The sequence below is a fragment of the Simochromis diagramma genome, unplaced genomic scaffold, assembly GCF_900408965.1.
Source record: "Simochromis diagramma unplaced genomic scaffold, fSimDia1.1 OVJJ01000361.1, whole genome shotgun sequence".
In the NCBI taxonomy this organism is placed as follows: domain Eukaryota; kingdom Metazoa; phylum Chordata; class Actinopteri; order Cichliformes; family Cichlidae; genus Simochromis; species Simochromis diagramma.
The window spans coordinates 3,549,971-3,571,886 of NW_024386860.1; the positions used below are offsets into that span (position 1 = coordinate 3,549,971).

General features: G+C 40.0%; 3 protein-coding genes across 5 annotated transcripts; 1 reads left to right on the forward strand and 2 right to left on the reverse strand.

Annotated features, from left to right (window-relative positions):
• Nucleotides 1–1,840: 1,840 nt before the first annotated feature.
• Nucleotides 1,841–6,851, reverse strand: aqp10a (aquaporin 10a). The gene is made up of 6 exons (XM_040029764.1): nt 6,537–6,851; nt 4,752–4,878; nt 4,240–4,377; nt 4,039–4,157; nt 3,743–3,960; nt 1,841–2,128 (listed from the first exon to the last, which is right to left on the reverse strand). Exons 1-6 carry the CDS (start codon nt 6,618–6,620, stop codon nt 1,936–1,938), a joined length of 879 nt encoding a protein of 292 aa, XP_039885698.1. The 5' UTR covers nt 6,621–6,851; the 3' UTR covers nt 1,841–1,935.
• A 1,036-nt stretch (nt 6,852–7,887) lies between these two features.
• On the reverse strand, nt 7,888–15,634 carry si:dkey-92i15.4 (serine-rich adhesin for platelets). Of its 3 annotated transcripts, none has more exons than XM_040029758.1 (7): nt 14,494–15,324; nt 10,705–13,483; nt 10,412–10,607; nt 10,021–10,119; nt 9,672–9,918; nt 9,455–9,571; nt 7,888–8,520 (listed from the first exon to the last, which is right to left on the reverse strand). In XM_040029758.1, exons 2-7 carry the CDS (start codon nt 13,125–13,127, stop codon nt 8,357–8,359), a joined length of 3,246 nt encoding a protein of 1,081 aa, XP_039885692.1. In that variant the 5' UTR covers nt 13,128–13,483; nt 14,494–15,324; the 3' UTR covers nt 7,888–8,356. The 3 variants fall into 3 exon arrangements, with proteins under 3 accessions (XP_039885692.1, XP_039885693.1, XP_039885694.1); XM_040029759.1 differs by lacking the exon at nt 14,494–15,324 and adding an exon at nt 15,354–15,634 and having other exon boundaries at nt 8,357–8,520; XM_040029760.1 differs by lacking the exon at nt 7,888–8,520 and adding an exon at nt 9,261–9,332 and having other exon boundaries at nt 14,494–15,325.
• Nucleotides 15,635–16,366: 732 nt separating this feature from the next.
• Nucleotides 16,367–21,565, forward strand: cunh1orf43 (chromosome unknown C1orf43 homolog). The gene is made up of 7 exons (XM_040029765.1): nt 16,367–16,664; nt 18,609–18,710; nt 18,790–18,898; nt 19,014–19,067; nt 19,163–19,329; nt 20,316–20,374; nt 20,487–21,565. The coding sequence occupies exons 1-7, from the start codon at nt 16,602–16,604 to the stop codon at nt 20,701–20,703; spliced, it is 771 nt and encodes a 256-aa protein (XP_039885699.1). The 5' UTR covers nt 16,367–16,601; the 3' UTR covers nt 20,704–21,565.
• Nucleotides 21,566–21,916: the final 351 nt, after the last annotated feature.

Genomic DNA, 21,916 nt, shown 5'->3' on the forward strand with positions numbered 1-21,916 from the left:
TAAACAGCTGACTTTCTGTTAACATTCAAGTTTTGTCCACGTTCCTTGATGTCTGCATTTTGGGTCCTCTTCGCAAATTCGTACAGTGTGCTGCCGCATACTGTGACACACTCTTAGGCAGAGGTTTCTCTGGATTTTTTTGATATTACAAATAAAAACCTGAAGTGGAGCATTATTCTGAAATTGTTCCACAAATTAATTTTTTTGCAGGTTGGTAAATCTCTGCCCAACTTTGCTCCTAAGAAATTCTCCAAGATGCTCTTTTTATATATCACTCAAGTTACTGACCTCTTTCCATTTAAACCAATTAGTTACATGAGGTTGTAAGCATTATTGTGAGTCCACTGAACTAAATTAAAACCAAATTATTTTAAAAGTGACATTTACTTCAAATAAACGCCCGCAAAAAAACAAACCATCTTCTCCGATGATATCCCGCCCCCCAGAAAAGAAAAAAAACAAAAACAAAAACGACACCCTCCAAAATAAGTTAAAACATTCCACCGCACTGCTGCCAATAGTCAGTTTAATTCATTCACATGTGGGTACATACACTGCAAGCAAGTTGGGTCTCAGTCAGTCCTGCCAAGAATTAAAGATATGAGTCACCTGTAGCAGATTTAGGGAAAGACAAGTGTCAGAGAAAAAAGTTAATTTGTCCTCACAATTAGCAATCCGAGTTTTTTTTAGTACAACTCAAAAAAGAAAGAAAATTAAAAAGACAAGTCACTTCAATGAGCGCCGCAAAACATGTTTAAAAGGAAAAAAAAAAAACATTTGAAACGGACGTCAGTTTAATTTTTTAAATCTTAACAAACAACCAAACCCTTAATCTCACCACCCAAATGCCCAAAGACACATGTTAAAAAAATATAAAATAAACACTTGTCATCATTTGATCCAGCTCTAAAAGTCCTTTACTGTAGCACAAACTCACTCGTGCCAGAGCGAGTCCATCGTCTCTTGGAGCTTCCACAGATGAGAGCTGCCTTGCCCTCCTCAGTGTGCTTTCAAGACTTCTCTGCCAATCACACAACAGAGAGCAGCAAACTTCCAGTTACAAGATTTACAAATCATTGCACTCTATTCATTTTGCACAGAATCCCAACATGTCTTGGGAATGAGGGTTGTTTTTAATGCCATCAGTACTGAGGTAGCATAATTAATACACAACAGAACAAAATGAAATGGAGAAGCAGCACAGACCTTGAAGGTCATGCTTTTTCCTCTAATGTCCTCCTAGATACAAATGAGAATAATTTGTTCAATTTACATAAAATAATTCTCTCTCTCTCTCTCTCTCTCTCTCTCTCTCTCTCTCTCTCCCTCTCTCTCCCCCCTCCCCCCCCCCCATAGATAAATATGAAACCTAAAAACACTGCACTACATGCATCTCTTGACAGACTAATGTATAAAATTCATAATTATCATCAAGGGGAAACAAGATGCGGGTTAAACAAAAAAAAAAAAACCATAAACCAGGGGAATAAAACATAACGGAAAAAAAATAAAAGTAAAACCTTTTCACAAATATTAAGTCATAGCTAAGCATGAATTTTTGGTGTTGTTTTCTATAAAAGTGAAATCTTTGCAGGCTGAAATGCCAGAATGTGAATGCGTTAAAACAACAGAGGGGAGTAAAATAGACCAGCCAGTGGACCAAGATGGATTTCACTGTTTAAATCTACACAGTCCTCTATATCTGATTTACAAAGAGGTGAACATGCTAGCAGTTTTCCCAGCTACAAAGTCAAAAAAAGGACACACAGTGATTATTATACTAAACACACATTTCATTGTAAACAAACAGCTTTATCTTATGACTGACACACACATCTGCTGGCTGTGTTTAAGGAGCAAACAGCTACATCATTTGAAAGAAGATATTCCTTTTTGTTTTTTCTAACAGTAGAAAAGTAGTTTCAGCGTTAAACTTTAAAAATTCACAGCCTTTAACTCCTTATCTCTTATCTCCTTTTTTGCAAGTTTTTCACTGATGGTGGAAATCCTCTCAAGTTCGTTTGGGTCAGGCAGCTGCCAGTCGATAAAGATGAGATACATCAAACTACCAAAAACGCCTCCAACAAGCGGAGCCACCAATGGTACCCAGAACCAGTAGTTGTAACACCTGCAGAACAAAGAGCAGCAGGACATCACGGTTAAAGAGTGCAGATTCATTATTTTTAACAGGTTTTACTTCGATAGAAGAATTTATCACAGTGAAAAAAACCCAGAGAGTAGCATATTAAATATTTAAATATCAAACTTCACTCAGAGTTCTTTAGTCTAAGATCAGCAGTTTTTGTTTTGTAGGTCAACACCTTCCATCAAGATCATTTCATAGAAAACCAGGTCCGATTAATCTGTCTGCAGCCATCAGCAGTGTTGTTCAAGTTACTTGAAAAAGTAATTAGGGATTACTTCTCCAAAAAAGTAATCCCGTTACTTTAATGATTACTTATTTTCAGAATTAATTAGTTACTTTTTGAAAAACATGATAAACAACCTGAAAAAGTAATAAAGCAATAGGCCTTTCAGCCCAATTCTAGTTTTTTCTGCAGACTCCATCATATAAAATGTAATCAAATGAAAGTCTCTTTATAAAAATTGTTTTAATCTTTTAACTTTATGCACATTGCATCTAGAAAAAATTAAATTATATGCAACAGTCTTTGACTTGAAGAAATTTGTTTAACATTTAAACCTATTTTCTGCATATTCCAGCATATAAATAAAACTATTTTTTGTGTTTACACTCACTCTTTCAAAGAGATGCAAGTAAAACATAGCAGAAAATAAATAAAATCAAAGACTCCGTCGTCCTGTTGCTCTTAAATCTATTTTAACCTGTTTAGCAGGAGCGGAGCAGGCGGGGGTTTGCCCGGTGCCATAGCGGTCATGCCAGTGGGAGGATCTGGGGGTTTATCTGTGAATTTCACATTCCCGTGGCAGCGTGCTAGGGTACTTGCTCAGAAGTTTAGGGGGGTTCGCTGTAAAAAGAAGTTTTCTTCCCACGCATCATACAGCGTACGCTAATGTTTTTCTCACTTTTTACGTAATCAAACTCAAAGTAATGTCAGTGCTTCCACCCTCTATATATTATCCATGGTTGATCATTGATCTGCACACGTCCGTTACCACGAACATCGCACGCGCTTCCATCATTGTCATGAGACACTCTCGGGAAAAAAAAAAAAAAAAAAAATCACGGTCTAGTAACGCAGCGTGCTTATGGGAAAGTAACAGTAATCTAATTCCTTTTTTGCAATAGTAATCCCTTCCTTTACTCGTTACTTGAAAGGGTAATCACGTTACTGCGATCAGTAACAAAAACAATCTGTTATTTCGGATACAGCTGAACAATAAGCTGAAAGGCCTGATAATAATTAATCAAGAAGCTATAAACTCAACTCAGATGAGATGAATTCCTCTTGGTCTGTTTAATAAAAGCCTTACATGTTGATCTTATGTTAAATTTGTGTTTCTCTTGGCCTGTTTTGCTGTTTTTCTGCCCATAGTGTTAAAACGCAGCTTTAAGTGTTTAAGACACTGTGCACTGAGCATTTGTGGAACCACACAGGTCACACAGGATCATAAGATTATAAAGAGAAAACAGCTTTTTCATGGAAAAACCCTCAGGATAACTCTTCCATTGTCCAACAATCTTTGACATACTTTTGTGAAATTAAGACATAAACAAAGTTTCAATAAAACCAATAACTTAAGCAGATAAGATACTTACGTGAAGACCTCAGTCCCCCAGCCTGCAGCTAGGGTAAAGAGGCGAGGCCCCAGGTCCCGAGCAGGATTTATGGCAGCACCACAGTTAGCCGACATTGAAATGGAGATCCCCAGAACGACAGCTGCCACTACAACAGGAACCAGCTCAGAGGGAGCCGGGGTGTTCCTCTTTTCCTCCAAACCCAGGATACACAACAGCAACATGCCGGTGCCCACTACCTAATGAAATGTCAACTCATTACGTTGGGTACGGGAGCAGCTGCTAAAAGATCCAATCCTGTTAATAATTATACTCACTTGGTCAAAGAAACTTCTGCCCACAGAAAGGTAGTCAGAGGGGTATGTGGCAAATATCGAGGCAGTCTCATTCCTGCCGTACACAGTCAATACTCCTCCACTAAAAGTCATTAAGGCATCTGCGACCGAAACAGAGGTGTTGCAGGAAACAAAACAAACTAATTTTTTTATTTATATGTCACAAAAATTAAAAAGACAAACCATAGTAGACGAGATAGACAACCCCCGACGCCACGAAAGCCCCCACCACCTGGGAGAGGGAATAGGGCACGAGCCTCGACCAGGACACCTTCCCCAAAACACAGAAACTCAGGGTCACCGCTGGGTTCAGATGGGCACCTGCAGGGATGTAGGGTACATATTTGGAGAAGGATACAGGAAGGTGAAAGTTAAAAATGAAGGTAATTAGACACACTGGCAGGTGATCGTGTCTCTGATTATCTGTGTTATTATATAACAGTGGATTGTCATAGGTATGAGCCAAAGCAAACACTTTGCAAAAGAAAGTAGATAATTTATTATTATCTTATTTGTAAAGAGCTCTGGTGATAAATTTTGTGTACTCATGTAATAACTGCAATAAAAGTCATAATTACCTGAGGGATTTTAGACTGTGCAGAGCATATTGTAATGAGTTTAAATGTAATACTATGTAAAAAAAAAAAAAAAAAAAAAAATGTTAGTGCCCATTATGGATATCTTTAAATTCTTACCTGAGATGCCCTTGGTGAGATACATGGCTGACATAACTCCCACAGAGAAGGCCATGTTGCCAGATAGAAACTGGCCTTTAGTCTCATTGCTGGTTTTTACTTGTGCAGCAGCAGCGCAGCCAAAGAGCTTTGTTGCAGATAAAGAGGACAGAGAAGGTGGAAGGTGCATGAGAAGTCAGAAGTTACTGCAAAACTCAGGTGAACAAAGAAACGAGATTTTCCACAGCTAAAAATCCCGACATCAAAGCTAACTTAAATAGACGTAGAGGAAAGCACATGAGCAAATTTCAGTATATCTTTCTTGACTAACTTATTGATAAACAGAGACAAATTTGTTCTTGTTAAAGTGTAATTTAATGCCCTCCTCTTTAGACTTTGTAATGACCCGTGTTATCTGAATGACCATGTAAGGGACAGTATGGCTGTTACATTGTGATCTCACCACAGATGAGAAGATTTATGTAGAAAATTACGTAAGCTGCAAATATTACTTCTTTTTAATATTTTTTGGATCTTTTTCTTAATTTTAATCTTTTTAATATTTGATATACAAGCATAAATTATTGTAATCTGTTCTAACTCCAGGCAAAGTTCCCAATAAAATCTCAGTAGAGATTCTGCAGTCAGGTGAAAGCTGTTTTAGACATGTGGCACAATTAAGGGTCATTAATTTCAACTCATATGGATTGTGCTTTCTTTAAATGCATTACATCAATTTATGTATCTAACTTCATACGCCTACATTTTTCAGATTAGTTCATTTATGTCTTGCAGAGCTGACTTTGATTCCTACAGAAAACAAACATGCTTGAGAGAGATAAGACTGAGAACACCTTATAAATCCCATTCTAGGAAGCAATTTTTTATTTTATTTTAAAGAAAATTACCTTCACCTGGCTTCAGCCTTAGTTTTAGTGATAGATGTAAAGTCATGTGACAAGTTTTCACAGAACAGGTTCTGCAGTACTGTGTAAAACTGAAAGCTCCCAGTCTTTCAGTAGCTTGTGAGCCAGCTTTATCAGCAATAACTTGAAGTAATAATTTTCCATGACTATTAGTCATCAGTTTATGAGTCTCCCACATCATTGTGGAGGATTTTTTCCCCCAGCCTTTAAAATATTGCTTCAGCTCATTGTGATTTGTGGGTATTTTTTATGCACAGCTCTCTTAAGGTCTCGCAACAGCTTGAGGTCTGCACTTTGACTTGAAATTGCAGCATGTTGATCATTTTGATTTTCAGTCATTCTGCTGTAGATTTGCTGCTGTGCTGGGATCATTGCCCTTTTGCTTGAACTGTTGAGCAGGTGGCCTCACATTTGACTCTAGAATACTTTGGTATACACAGGACCTTGTGATCTACTCAGTGACTGTAGGTGCTCAGGTCCTGTGCCTGCAAAATAACCCAAATCATCCGATACAGTGGCAAAAAAATATTTTAATCTGATGCTATTATGTAGTTTCATTTTTTCCAGAGTTGTTTGATTCCGTAAACATTCAGTCAATGTGAGGGTATAAAATCAAACTCAAGCTACTTACACGTTTTACGCATAAATTTAGAAAATTAAAAAATAATAAACCTGAAAAATTAAAGGATAATTCTTAGACTGGATCTGGAAAAATTGTCCAGGGTTTGGGATATGCATATACACATTTCAACTCTTCTTTCTCTAAGCTGTTTTCCAGCTTTGATTTTTTTTTTTTTTTTTTTTTTTTTAAAAACCCGTTTGATTGATTCATTTTCTCCTCTTGATTTTGAAAATTACAATCCAACTCAAAGTCACTCACCATTAAGACGAAAGTTCCCAAAAATTCGGCCATGCACTCTCGCACGAGGGGACACCTCACCCTCATTGCACGTAGCTTCAACATAGCCGGAGTGAAATGAAAGACCTCCACTTATCTCACCCCGCTGAGCACAGTGGCAACTGAGTGCTTCTGTCACTGTATCCCACCGCCCCCCCCTACCCTCTACCTACAGCTCTCTATTCACAGCTGGACAAACACTACTCGTTTACTCGGTCGTCTCACCTCACGATTGGCCAGCGCAGTGAGCGTAATTGGCCCAGCTGGTAAAGACTGATACATAAACAGACACCATAAAGCCAAGAGATATTACTTAATACAGATACCTGTTGACTACTCGGAAGAAGCCGCCGAGATAGTTTTATGACAAAGTGTGTGTGTGTGAATAGTGTTTTACGCATTTCCCTAACAAAGGAAAGCTCCTCGAGGCTCGACTCTTTTAGTGGGTTGGTAAAAAGGCATCCAACCTGAATAAAGCGACCAAATTAAGCGAAGCTGCCCGCTGTGGCGACTCCACGTGAATTAAGGGAGCAGATAAAAGTCGCTTCTGTGTAGGTGTACTGAAGCACTGCTTTAATTTGGCTTTTAACCTTTAGAAATACCATAAAAATTAAAAACAAACAAAAAATATAAATATGCTTTGTGCACGAACGTAAAGTAATGAGGAATATTCTTTTGGAGAAGAAAGCTTCGTGTTTACATGCAGCTAAAGCAAGTTTCTAAGTGTGTTGATATACAAGAAAACCAAGTATCGTTAAAGGGAACATTATCAGTTAGCATGAAATGACGGCTAAATAATTTTTATTTATTTATTTGTTTTGAACAATCGGTCTCCAAAATATGTCAAATGGTTATTTAGCAGGATTGGGAATGGATTGTCAAATATATTAAATTAGTCTATCACGGATTTCCACAATAAAAGCACAAATTGCTGACGATAGAAGCCCCTCTCATCATCGCTGCTATGCATGTCACTGTAACCTGTGTCACTGAACTCTGGACTCTCAGAAGATTGTGTAAGCTAAATATTTGCTGTATTACTGCTGATAATATCCAGAGTGATCAAGGCAGTAACATGGGATGAGGATTTGATACGATATAAAACATATAACTGCCATGAGAGATTATTGTGTTAACTTTTTCTTATCAAATTATCTGAGAAATCTCTCCAAAACAGAAACCTTGACTTACTGATGGAAGGCTGTAAAAGTCACATAGGGATTAGGTATTATCGTGTGTTCACTTTTATTAATGTTTAAAAGGAAAGATACCTTTAACCCCGATCTAAATGAAGACGAATTACTCCCTCTGCTGGTTGTAAGAATAACAAACATCAATTTGTTAGCTTTTATTAAAAACAAATATAAAGTCTCAATGGAAAAGTTATTAACTATTAACAGTATAGTACAACATAGTTTTTCACTTACAGGTACCAAATGATCTGTTTTGAACTGATCAATCTATCTGTTACAAATGTTGGTTGATTTGATGCATGTAGGAGCCACAATTACTCAATGATTCGGCTGATAAAAAGGTTTGCCAGGCCTTGAGGTAGATGTAATCCTGTTAAAAAAGAGCATGTAAGAAAAATATACACCCTTGACCTGGTCTCCAAGCTTATTTTTCTTTTTCTTTAGGATATTATAGTTATTATACTGCCTGTACATAAACGCATTTTTAACTATATCATGTCCAGATTTCAAGTTCTTGCCCACTGAAGGAGATACAGCCTCTCATAGATAGCGTTTATGTTTTTGGTCCATCCCCTTAATCTTCCAAGGAGTAAACTGCTTCCTTAATCTTCATGTTTCTGGATGCTTATGGGAGCGACGTAGCACCACATCCACAGGCCCAGGAGGAAGTGCTCTGATCAAAGTCCAGGCTTCTAAGCGCCTCATCCCCACCACGCTTGTCCCTTGGACTTCTAGGACCTCATCACCGGGATATACCATGTCAACAGGACCTCCTGAGGGTGGAAAGAGGGAAAACAAGTAATCAATAATGGTTTCTCTGAATGGGAACATTCTCCCTCCCATCATCCCCAACCAGGCGGATATCTGCCTCTCCCTGACACCTGTTCTGCTGGAGGTTTCTTCCTGTTAAAAGGAAGTTTTTCTTTCCGGCTGTCCCCAAGTACTTGCTCATAGAAGGTCGTCTGCTATAATTGTCTGCGGTTTCTCTGTATTATTGTAAAATGTTTAACTTACAATGTATAACAAGGATCTTAAGATGACTGTTATTGTGATTTGGCCCTATATAAATAAAAATGAACTAAATTAAATAAATAGCCGAAAATCTACATTAATGTCAAATTTTAACTTTATGCTGCCATAAAAGTTCATATAGTAAACATATAATATTTAGGACTGAATCTTAGATGGTTCTTTATGATGCTGTTTTCTTTAGTTATGAAGAAATAATGCACCACATCACCAAGTACTGTATAACTTTAAGGTATTTGAGTATTTCTGTATTGTTTTCATCTATTGTATTTATTCTACAACTCATGTCAAGAGGAAATACTGCATTTCTTACACTACAGCCAATGTAAAAAAAATATTATTTTGACTTTAAATACAAAATACACGACAATTCAGTAAATTAGTTAGTTAATTCTAATATGAACAGCCAAAGTTTTAACAGTCAAATTGTGTAACAATATAACCCTATATATGGTCATGCTCTATTGTGAGTGCTTTTCTTCTGCTGGAGTTGGACCTTCTCCCTCCTGTCACAAGGCAAGAGATGGAGTAGACCCTGCACAGGTTGCCAGTCAGTCTAACACACAGAGAGTGATAACTATCATTACCTGTGATCAATTTTTGAAGGCCAGTGACCCTAACATGCATGACTTGGGGCAGAGTTTCATGCATGACTTTGGGCAGAGGTTTGGTTTTTACCTTGGAAGATTTTCTGGACGGTGAGTGGTCTGTTTCCCAGACTGGAGCCTTCACCTCCCTCCAGACTGAAGCCCAGATCCCGGCTGTTTTTCTGCAGTTGCACAAACACTGTTTGACCTAAGAGGAGGGGAAAACACAAATAAAGTATCTCATTTTCAGTTCAAGATTAGGAACGTCATTATCAGATCTTTGTTAAAGCATTACCTCTAATACTGACCTGTCTCATACTGTTCCGGTGTTTGTCCCCGACTATTTCCCTCTTCTCCTTTCTTAGAGCTGTCTATGATGTCCCCCCTCCTCACCACCACAACCACCATATCCTTCGCCTTTGCCCTTCTTAAAACCCTCAAGGCTTCCCAGTGGGCACTCCCAGATAGTGCTGTGCCATTGATGGATAAAACCTGGTCACCTTCCTTTATAGAGCCTTGCTTGGCTGCAACACCTGAGTGAAATACTTTGTGAACCTGAGCAGAGGACAAAAGAAAAGAAGAAGAAAAAACATAAAAATACTGCAGACACACATTTGAATATTTGCCAAGTCGAAGCAGGAAGTAGAATTTTCTCACAGTGATGGGCTTGTTTTGGTCCACGCCTCCTGCCAAACTGAAGCCTAGTCCGACTCCCACGTCTTTATGGAGAACCACTACCTGCACATCATCATAGTCCTGAGGGAAACAAAAGGATGTCAAAATACACAAAATGTTCTTGGTATATTGGGCCTCAGGTGCTCAGAGTTGAACATTTTTTGTCCTTTTTAAACTCAATTCAGTCGGTACATGACCTGGTCAGCTGCAACAGCTGTAGCAATATTAACATTACATGTAATGCCTGGGGAAAGCCTTATCTAGATGGAGGTTACTGGACCAGTGAACTGACCACCGCAACCACAGCCGCAAAAATATCAAACAACTGATCATTGAAACCTTTCGAAAGGTTTTAACTTCATGCTGTTTTTACCTGCAGGGCATCGTCCCCCAGGTTCCTCACTTCCTCTACAAGCTTGTCGAGCTCCTCAGTGGGCATCACAGACACACAGGAAAACGCTGACATATCTGAGCTCATTGAAGCGGTACGCCGGTTTGTTGACTGCCAGTCATCGCTGTCATTCTCTAAATCGTAGTCAGCTCCAGCAAAGTTACACAGGTCCGAAAGACTACAAGAAGGAAAATAAAATGTTTTAGGGGTAAAACTAATTATCTGCTTCAATGAGCAACTCCATTAAACCAGAAATAAACAAGCACGGTACGCACGTGACAGAGAAGCTCCTGCGATCTGACTGACTCATATTGCTGGTGATGGTAACTGAGGACTCCCCTGAGTCTGAATCATAGTTTGAATCATCATCTTTTTGGGTGCTTTCATCATCATCAACATCCTCATCATCACTAAAGACTTTCAAATCTGGGTTCAAACCAGCTATCCAAGCATTCAGGTCCAATAACCGTTTCTTGCCTTTCTGGGGTGTTGTTTGGATGTCTGGGGAGATGACATCTTGAAGGTTGTTGTTAGAAGATGTGGGAAGAGCACGAGGAGAAGAGTCTGGATCTTTTGCTGGACATGTGAAGACGGGAGGGCTTTTGTTGTCACTGTCGGCAGTGGGAGTGACATCCCCCAGCTGTGCCACAGGTGAAGTAGTCAGTAAATAGCTAGGGCTGTTTGTTGGAGTCTGTTCATCATCACTAACTGGTGAAGTAATATCAGAGTGTGACCTTTCCTTGTGTGAAGGGTCACAGGGTGGTAGTGGGGTTGGTGTACTGCTGGCTGTCATGTGTCTCTCACTTGGCTCTTCAGGGCTTGAGGCTTTGGAGAAATCTATCTCGTCTGTGCCAAGCTTTCCACTTACAGCTCTGTCACTTTCGTGAGGCATTTCTTGGGTAGTCTTGAGTCCGGAAAATTTTAAATCGTCAGTAGAGTCTATTTTTCTTTTCTGATCCAAGTCATTTAGTCCTGTCTGTTCCTTCTCTATTCTTAGTCCAATTTCATCCACTGATAAATTTCTGTCAGGCCAAACCTTGTTTACTGTTCCCATCTTTTTGTCTTCACTTTTATCTTGTGCCTCCCCTTCTTCTTGGAGTCCTGCCCACTTTTTCCTTAGCTCATTTATTTCTTTTGCAGACCCGCTCTTCTTCACTCCTTCATGTCCCCTGCTGGCTTGTGCTGGTACAGAAAAGGTACGTCTGGGTATTTGGACTTGGCCTGTTGCAAAACTCTGAGTTCGCTGTGTCAGAGCCTCAAACTGGTTGATCTTCTTTCTAACACTGGCTGCTGAGGAGACAGACAGAGCCTTCTTTCTCTCTGCTGTTTTCACATTGGTTTTCTGTGGATTCGTCTCAAATACATCCTCATAAGCATTGCCACCCTTCAATTCTGCTATTTGATCTGGTCCATCAACACTTCTAGTCCTGTCTCTCAACATCCCACTTATTACATTAGTTTTTCTGTTTTCCTCTCCGTTGTTTGCAGAGCTATCATCTTTGCTTTTGTCTCTGAATTCAGATGACTCTCTGAAAGAATCTGGTGTCTCTTCTAACAAAGTTTTTGGCTGTGCGTTTGCCCTTGCAGATCTAATCTGTGCAGCTATACTGGACCTACTCCTGGCTCTATCCAGGGACCTTGTACCTGTTTCCATAAAACCCTTGCCCCAATTAACTCCACTTTCCTCTGAATACCTTCCCTGCATCCACCCTCCTGGTGAGCTATCTCTTATGCTTGCCCCAGATGAAAATGAAGTCTCAAACCCTGAGGCATTGGCATCTTTTTGTGTCCAGAGTGAAAGTCCACTTTTCACCGCACTATTGCTGTCCTTCGAGAAGAAACTCATAGGGAAGGTGCCCCCTGCTGTCTTCTCATGAGGCTTTTGCTGCTGTGAAATGAGGGATTCTGTTGATGATTCAGAGTTATTAGAGGAATCCCTATTTTTGTAGTCATCCGTTTTACCAAAACCAGTAGGTCCAAAGAGTTTCTCTATCCGCTCCATTATACTTTGGCCACTTTTGGGCCCCAATGAAGCAGATGTCTCTGTGTAACTATAGTTAGATCCAGACAGGGATCTTAACCTGGTAGGGAGAGTCTTACCCCTACTGCCCCTTTCCAAAAGCTCGCTTCTCTCTTGAAGATTACTTACACCTACAGAATTAAAGGCCTGTAGTGATGAAATCCTGTCCATGACGCTGCCTTCAATTTGTGTCCTCCTTCCCTCCAAAGCTCCAGCATATTTACTGGTGTCCCCCTTATTGTTGTTGGACAGCTGAGAAAAGTCAGCTATGGTATTGGGATCAGGTTTTCTAGCGCCTGTTTTGAAATCTAAACTCTTACTTCTGCTTGTAAGGTTGGATCCCCTCCACGCCGATCTTCCCTGGCTTTCAAATGCAGGGTTTTCTCTTCTGTCAGTGCCAAACTCTGGGATCGTTCTGTTTGTGCTGACACTGCTGCCACTCCTAGTCCTGGTTTCACATCCAGTGACTGTGTCGTCATCCTTATTTGTACCGTTTGTGTTGGTGTGTTTCCTATATCGTTCTCTTTCTGCAACTTCTCCTATGCCCTCCCGTTTCCTGACACCTGAGCTGCGAGAGAGACTGTATGTGGGAGAGTTAGCTGAGCGGACGGTGAATTTCACCCCTGTCCTCTGCTTGCCATACTCATTCTGTGAAGCGGGCAGCAGAGACGAGTCCATTGTCTGAGAGTAAACAAAGTTAATGACCTCCTGTCAAATGCCAGATCCCAAAAAAAGAGCGGAAAAGTGAACTTGATATTTTCTGGGAGTCCAAGCGACTGTCTTTTAGATTGCACTCTGGAAGCGGTTCATCTAGGAGGCTCGCGTTTTGGGCGTGTAAAAAACAAATAGTGTCACAGTTACAATCCTCTCATTAGATTCTTCCACAGACAGACATACTCAGTGCAGTAGTTTGATATTCCTAATTGTGCTCTGGTTTGCGGCCTGGAAGTGGTGACTCCACTGGCTCTTCTTCTTGTTTTGACCACAGGAGACTCCAGTTCCCCAGCTCGACCTCACTGAACAGCTCCCATTGCCTGCCAAGCATAAAAATGCACAAAATTTTATTCTCAGAATGGATTGGACTGGAATGTAGAGATGTGGATTGTGGTCACTTTGGCCACTTGGAATGGTCAACAATATCTCACAGTGTTAGAGGACAGGAAACATAAAATGTGGAGACTGATACGGGTAGAAAGCATTAACAAATGTTAAGAAATTAGATCAAAACTAAACCTCTGCCACCAAGCTCACTTTGCAACATGTTCTTGCTGTCCTCTCCCTGACTCACCGAACAGTATGACTCAGATAGTGTTCTCTGCTGTACACACGTATGAGACACCATGTTTACATAGGCAACATACTTGAAGTTACCTGTCAGCATCAGCTAAACCTGAACCAAAAACTGGTAAAACTCACCTAACAGCAATCCACTCAGCAAAAGCAATGTATCAAGTGCCAGTCTCTGCAGCATGTATCAGTCTCGTGGTCAAAGAGAGACAGCAGCTTGTTCGAATCGAACGGTCATAAGAGCACAGATTTACTTTGATTTAAATACAGGCTGCAGATAACATCACTGAGGGGTAATGACTCATCATGGTTATCTGTGTGTACAGCCCATGAAAACAATGATAACCATCTTTGATCGCTAATCAAGTCTGAATGAAGATCTAATCATTCATAATGTCATTAAGGATAAATTCTGCAAGCTGATGGTTTCCTGTAATTATATATCATAAGAGTAGATTTACAGTATGCAGTGCTTTGTTTAGTTTAGGCTAAAGCATGGCACTTCCAGACAGTCACTGGAGGTGTTTTCCAGTGCAGGTGAGCCTGAGAGTCAGTTTACAGAAACACCTGTTATATTTTGCCCCATCTTCGTAAGCAGGGCAACACATAGTCATTCACTTTAAACTCCCCTTTGAACCGAAAGAAGGAAACAATTGCACCCTCACATCAAATGAAAATACACACATTTACTCAATTACACAGTTACAAATTAGCCAACTAAAAGTCCGCTCCTATATTCACAAAAAAGGTATCTTACCTCCTTTAAGTGTGTTTTCTGTACTCGTCCTGGGTCATTGTGTTAACTCGGATTCGTAATGAAGACATCGCCATGTAATGACATCAGCTCCTCGCTCCTGACTGCCCTTCTCTCACTCTTTGTCTGCTTCTCTTTCCATCAGCTTTGCATGATAGAGTGTGTACAGTGACGCAAACCTGCCACACTGGTTTGTCCTCTCTCCTTTTCTTCCTCCCTGTGTCTCTCTGTCTTTCTCTCTCCTCCCCCTCCTATTGTTGTTCTCTCCCTCTTTTCCTTATTCTCACAGGGTAACATTCCTGACTGAGGTTCAATGTGTCACCCTTCAAACGCCTCGATAGGGAATGCACACACACACGTTTACACACACACCCCACTAATCATTTGATATGAACATCTTTTATAGCTTCAGGGAGATGAGATACAGTTTCGATATTGTGTGAAACAGTACAAGCATGACATTTCCTAAAACAAGGCCCGTAATGTCACCCCACCTCAGGCAAACCCGAGTCCAATCATCTGGGCTGAGCAGGTATCAAAATACATAATAACAGAGCACCTTTAATTGGGTCCAGAGATTACAAAGAGCCAGGAATACTAGCAGGGATAAATATTGCCATAAGAACACATCTCATATGTCATCTGTTCAACAAAACAGAGCTTGACTCCACACACACACACTTGGTGAGAGTCAGTGGGTTTGTAATGCTGACTAAAGGGAAAAATATCTGCGATTGCTGATAATTTTTGTTCTCACAGAACAAGCTGTTTGTGGGAACAAAAAGCCTTTTTATTACAAATTTTAAAACAAAGGGAAGCACACATAAATGTATAAAATCATTTAAAAAAATGCAGCTACTTACAGTTTTGTTTTTCATGAAGAGGCTATCTACTTACTGCCGCCTTTTTACATGCACCTGTGACTGTTACTCGTCTTCCGTTGAGACAGAGGAAACTGTGGTTACCACGCTAGCTTGCTGCACAACTAAATAAGAGAAGTCTTGATGTTTATGTGTGCCTGCTGAAATAAATAACTTACATACACAGACCCTGGGATAAGAATTAGGACCATAATGATCTAATCAATTACCAGCCTTCCGGACAGAGGGCTGGTAGCTTGCATAGTGCCTCTCAGGACAAAGATAAGTGTGTGAGTAGGGGTAAATAGCCCCATGCAACTCCACAGACACCCACCCTTGTTCCAGACAGAAGAATAGCACCCACTGTCTCTGCAGGATGGATGCAAATAACAGTTCAGCTCACACAGGCACACACTAGTGCTTGAAATTCATTCTTTAGGGTGTAGGACTGACAGACTGTGTGTTGCAGAAGCATTGTGGGAAAGGACAGTGTATTTTATAAGTAGGTCATACGACGTTTAGAGTCAGGGAAGATAGAAATGTAATATGAAGAAGGAGAAAAATCTAGAAGCTGAAAGCTGGAGATGGAGATGACTTGAATTGACAAAGCATTTCAGTTTTTATTTTTATTTTTATGATTTGTCTGATATTGAGTTCCTTTCAAAAAAGTAAATTTTAGTGAAGAAATAATGAAGGTAACAAAGAAGAGGGTATTTTTTCAAACAGGAGAGGACAGAGAAAAAGGGGAGAAGATGACAATAAAGACTTTAAATATCCAGTCTTATAAGTTTTTGTTTTTGAGGAAGAAAAATAGAAACACATTGCTGAACTTCCTTTATTATAAAACAAGAACTTAGGCGGTTTTTTCTCCTATTTACATGTGTGAAGCAATGACTCTGTTATACGGTCATTGCAGTAAAGTAGCATCCGTAAATATATAGTTAAAATAAATAAATACATGCACACACAATAGGGGCAGCGTCAGACCTGACGTCACCCCTGTCCGTACCGGTCACGTGACTACCGCGGAAGTCAACAAATCAGGCAGCGAAATGTAGCAACAAGCACTTTAGTCCGCTCAACTTCCCCGTTTTTGTCTTTTGTTCCTTTAATGTTGGCTGCTTGCGGTTTGAAAACGCCTTCTTAAATGAGACACGTACCGGGCACAGGACGCACTTTGAATCGACATTTATCCAGTTAGTTCAGTTAAAATAACAACAAAGTAAAAAGAAAACCGGCAGTTTCTTCAAAATGTTTAACGACTCGCTTCCTTCGAGAATTAACGTGGTGCTTGTGATGGCCTATGGCAGTCTGGTGAGTTTGTTTAACGTTGTTTGTGCTGGTTTAATCCAAACCGAAACAAGGAACGCAGTCCCGGGTTACAGAGGTAATCGCGATGCTTGGACAGGTGTCTCATTCCTCATCAGAGGCTTGTAGTGGTTGATACTTTATCCAAAGACTCATTTCTACTTGATAATCTGCTATTAAACGCAAATAAAGCTGTTATTACAAGTTTGAACACCTGGATCCCTCAACCATGGTGTACTCCACTGAAAGGTACTAATAGTGTGTAAAATCTGTTTAATAGATATCACTGCAGCCCAATTTCTCCTCTGGTGCCTGTAGTTGGGCGATTAATCATAATAACATTCATAATTATTGTAATGTTTAAAATATGTCGACACTACACTGTGTGATTTAAGGATTTAGAGTGATGACTGACAACATTTACCCTTTGGAGGTGTCACAACCTGGCTCAGGGACTGTGGCAAAGAAATGAAGACAACAAAAAACAAACAAAACAATTTATTTATAAAACCACAATTAACCAATGGAGCATACTGCAGGGCCCAGGCGTGACTCATGTTGATGGAATTTAATTTATATAGCATGTTTAAGTTAAACATAAAAACATATGTCGGTTTGAGATGTCTTAAGGCAGTGAAAACAGCAAAATAAACGTTTACAATGAAGTAAAATACAAGTTAATGTACATGTGCATGCACACACTCACACACACAGTCAACAACAGACAAAAAGATTTTGTGTCTGTTGTTGACTGTATGCACGGATGTCATTCACCTCAGATCAGCAGGCAGCTTGTTCCAAAGAACAGCGTGATAGTAACTGAAAGCACCCTCATGTTCTCAGCGCACTTAGATCTAATTCTGGGAACATTTAAAAGATCTGCACCTGATGACCTGAGAGGTCTTTTTTTTTTAACTGATTTTATTTGAAAAGGCACCATGTACAATATTAACATACATGTTACCATGTGATGCATTGTTCCAGAAATATCTTAAAGCTAATTTGCATCTGCTGTCCCTTCAGTGGTTTAGTGACTGTTTCCCAAGCTTGTTTCTAACATATAGTTTAACATATGACAAAGAATCATGGCATGCATGAAGGTCTTACCAGCTTCTACTGAGAGGCAGACTCTAATGTCCCTCAGGCTTTATCAGATTATATGTAATAGTTTTGATCAATTGCTTTATATTAGACTTAAAACTGAAATTTAAATCATACCCAGATATTCAAACTCACTCACAATTTCAGTCTTCTAACCCTTAGTGAAAGTTTCTGGTCTGAAAAGACCTTCCTTTATTCTTACTTGTATTAAGAGTAAGACAGGACTTGTCAAACCCCTCCATGAGCATTGCAATTGTCAATTTACTCGCCAAAAGCGTTGCAGTTTTTGCATGTGTATATGTGACAGTATCATCTGCATACATTTGCATATTACTGACATGAGCCACTTGTAGAAGGTCACTGATGTAGAGGCTAAGATAAAAACCAGTACAAACCATATCCACGCTGCAGACTGTGCCATTATTGTCCTCTTCAAACACATGAAATGAAATAACCTGATTGCAGCACAAGTGCAAGTGGAACCGGTAAGAGGGAGTGATAGGCAGGCAGACTAACAATTCCAAGGAGTTGGACTACTGGGTCATTAATCGAGAACGGGTTATTGTAGAAAACTGGTTCTTGATATTGATATTCTCGATATTGGTCCAAACCAAATATTTCGGTCTCATTTCTGTTTAGTTCTAAAGAATATGCTGCCATTTACCCTCATTTTAGCCGCTACACAACAAAACAATGAAACAAAAACACATTTAACCCTAGGACTTGCATTTATTTACACTTTAATGGACAAAAAAACAGTGCCACCTACAGGAGCTGCTTGGCCATGGAAATAATGTTTTTAAAAAAAGGGAAACTCAGACATCCATCTAACATTTAACTTTCTTTCAGATTTTTGTCTTGCTGTTCATCTTTGTCAAAAGACAAATTATGCGACTTGCCATGAAGTCTCGAAGAGGACCACATGTACCCCTTGGCCACAACGCACCAAAGGTTAAACGCACACTATTATAATGCAAGTGTGTTCTGATGTTTTTTGTGTTTGTGCTGAAGAATTGTGTCTTTGTTCCAGGAGATGAGACAAGAAATTGAAGCCAAGCTGAACCTGGTCCAGAAAATCCACTTTGAGCCTCGTCTGCTGTCTCCAGATGATGACCGGTTAATGCAGAGAGAACAGTCTGGTAAGAGGAGCAAACAAACACACACATAACACACACCACTCCTGAAGCTATTCAAATAAATAGTTTCCATGCCCGTGCACTAAGTAGTCTGTGTGTGTGTGTGCACATGTTCCAGGTTCCTGTGACTATTTGTATAGAATGAAAGCACTTGATGCCATCAGAGATGCCGGTAAGCTTTTCTGTTACAGTTTGTTTTGTTTTGCCATGAATCCAGATTAAATCCTCCTGACTGCTACAGCAACATCTTCAACTGTTTGTCATTAGATTTTCCTTTTCGGGAACTTGGAGGAACGTCCACCGCTGTTACTGGAAAAAGATTTCGGACCTGGCTTCTGCAGCTACGAAATTCCCACTGCATATTCAGAGAAAACCAGAGCTCTGTCATCGACACGGTGCTAGATGGCTACAATAAAGCTCGTCATGGGGCAGAGGTCAGCATTTTCTCAGACGGTCCACAGCTCAGTCCTCTCTTATTTACTCACTGACTCAAGTACCAGGTTGGACCCCCTTTGTCTTCAGAACTGCATCATTAGTTCTTTATGGCTCAGATTCAACAAGGTGCTGGAAACATTCCCCAGAGACTTTGGTCCAGTTTGACACGATAGCATCACAGAGTTGCTGCAGATTTGTTGGCTGCACACCCGTTACAGCACGTTCTAACCCTGCTATTCAAATGTCACAGGACAAACAGAGACTTAGCAGACCAGGCAACATTTCATGTTCTGTTTTCCGATATTAATGAGCATGTGGGAGTTGTAGTCTCAGTTTCCTGTTCTTAGCTGACAGCAGGGAGACCCAATCCGGTTTTCTGCTTGACAGTTCAACGTGTTTTGCTTTCAGAGATGCTTCTCTGCATACTTTGGCTTGTAACAACAGCTTATTTGAGTTCTCCTCTGACATAATTTGCTCAGAGAACTGCCGCTCTCTAGATATTTTCTCGTTTTCAGACGATTCTCTGTAAAACCTACAGATAGTCGTGTGGGTACATAATTAGAGTTTCTGCCATGTAATTTGATGATGAGAGTTGTGTTGACATGTAGCTGAATGGATGTACCCAATAAACTGTCTGGTGAGTGTATATCATCATCATCATCATCACATGAACAAACAGTTCCATATTGACCTTCCAGTGGGCTCCCAGTTTGTGTTGTAGTTCCGATGCACTTGATGTCATTTTGTTTGCTTATTCTTGTGCTTTTTCTTAAATAAAAAATGTATGGGGTCTTTAACAGTAGTGCTTTTTGTAACATACTGTGTAGCCCAAGGTATAAAGCTATATTATCCATATGATTTAAGTTTTCTCCGTATTGCCCAGCACGGCAGTGAAAATTTGACAAATCTTTAGGTCACTTAAAGATTTTATTCTGGTTTCAGTACCAAATCACTGATCTTGATGTTTCCCTGCTTTTATCTTCAGGCTTTTGGTGAAGCAGAATTCTTGAAGTACCAGGAAGCCCTAACAAAACTGGCCTCCATGTAAGAAAACACAGCCAATCCTCACGCTGCTCCCTTACAGCTTTTCCTTTAATCCCAGCATGGAATGTTAATAAGGCAGCGGGAACAATTGGTTCTCCTTGTATTGTTTCAGAGTGAAGTCTCAGAGCAGCAGCACTTTAAGTCAGCACCATCAGTCTGCAGCCAGAGACCTGACCGGCACCACAGAACCTGCAAGCACCTCCTCTCCCTCTCCGACCCAACCCACCTACCTCTCATCTACAATGCAGCAGCGCAGCAAGAGGTCCAGACACTTCCTGGAGCTGAAGAACTTCAAAGACAACTACAACACTCTAGACAGTACACTCTGAAAATGAGCCCGTCCAACAGAAGGTCAAGGACAAGGCAGCGCTGCCACTGATTACGGAGCCTGAAGTCTCAGAGTGAAAAGACAAAAACACTGCCTTCATACTCTAACATGTATTGCCTTGTTTACACTGTAGTGCATATCAGATTACTGTTACAGTGCCCTTTACCTAAGTGTAGCTTATGCATATTATTGCATGTATGTATTATTGCATGTATGCGTGCTATATGCGTGGGTAGAATGACTCTAACCGACTATAGTAAGTAGGTTTGATTTGACCAAAACAAATCCAGAGCTATTAGGCTATGCAACAGCATAAGACAATCAGTATTTATTGCACAACGTAAACACCTATGCAGACTTGCTGAAAATAACCAACTGTTTTAAAATGTTAATAGTTACATTTTCAGAGAAAACCAGCATTAATTGTTGCTTAGTGAGAAAGAAATCTGCTGTTGATGTCACTTATGTTTACACGTACATCTTTGCTGTCTTTTGTTGCAGCGAATTTGACAACTTGTTTTGTTGATTTGTTTTTTTAAGTCTTGATCTTTTTTTTTTACAGAAGCCATAGTGCTACTTGTTTTCAGGAACTGTGATTAATAAGTGCATTTTTTAAAAAATCAGTTATCTCAGTGCAATGTGAATTAACAGTATTTCAGTGTATTGATGTATTTTAAATGTGGGGTATTGCATTATGGGAACTCTGTTCCTTGACTCTTAATGGTATACTGATATGAGAGCTGTGTTTCATTTTCATCTGCTTTTATGGTTTCCCAGGGAGGCATTTTAATGCCTGAATAATTTATTTTATGTGGTGCCTACTATACAATTTACCATCCAAATAAAACTGTGACATACAGTTGCTTGAGTCATTGGGAATTTTCTTTGACAAGAAAAACTGCAAAATCAAACATGCAAACCTACCCACTGTGGCGACCCCTTGTGGCAAAGGGGGCAGCTGAAACTAGCTGTATTAGGCACACCGTGATAGTACTGTGTTAGACCCTCTTTCCCCTTCTGTTGCCTTTAAATTCTTCGTGGCATAAATTCCACAAGGTGCTGGCGTCCATATTGACATGATAGTATCACACAATTGCTGCAGATTTGTTGGCTGCACACACAAAACTAATAGTTATGCTGTCGTGATTAAACAATTGGATTTCATCAGGTTGTATTGACCATGCATTCACATGCCTAGATGTACTGCATTGCTA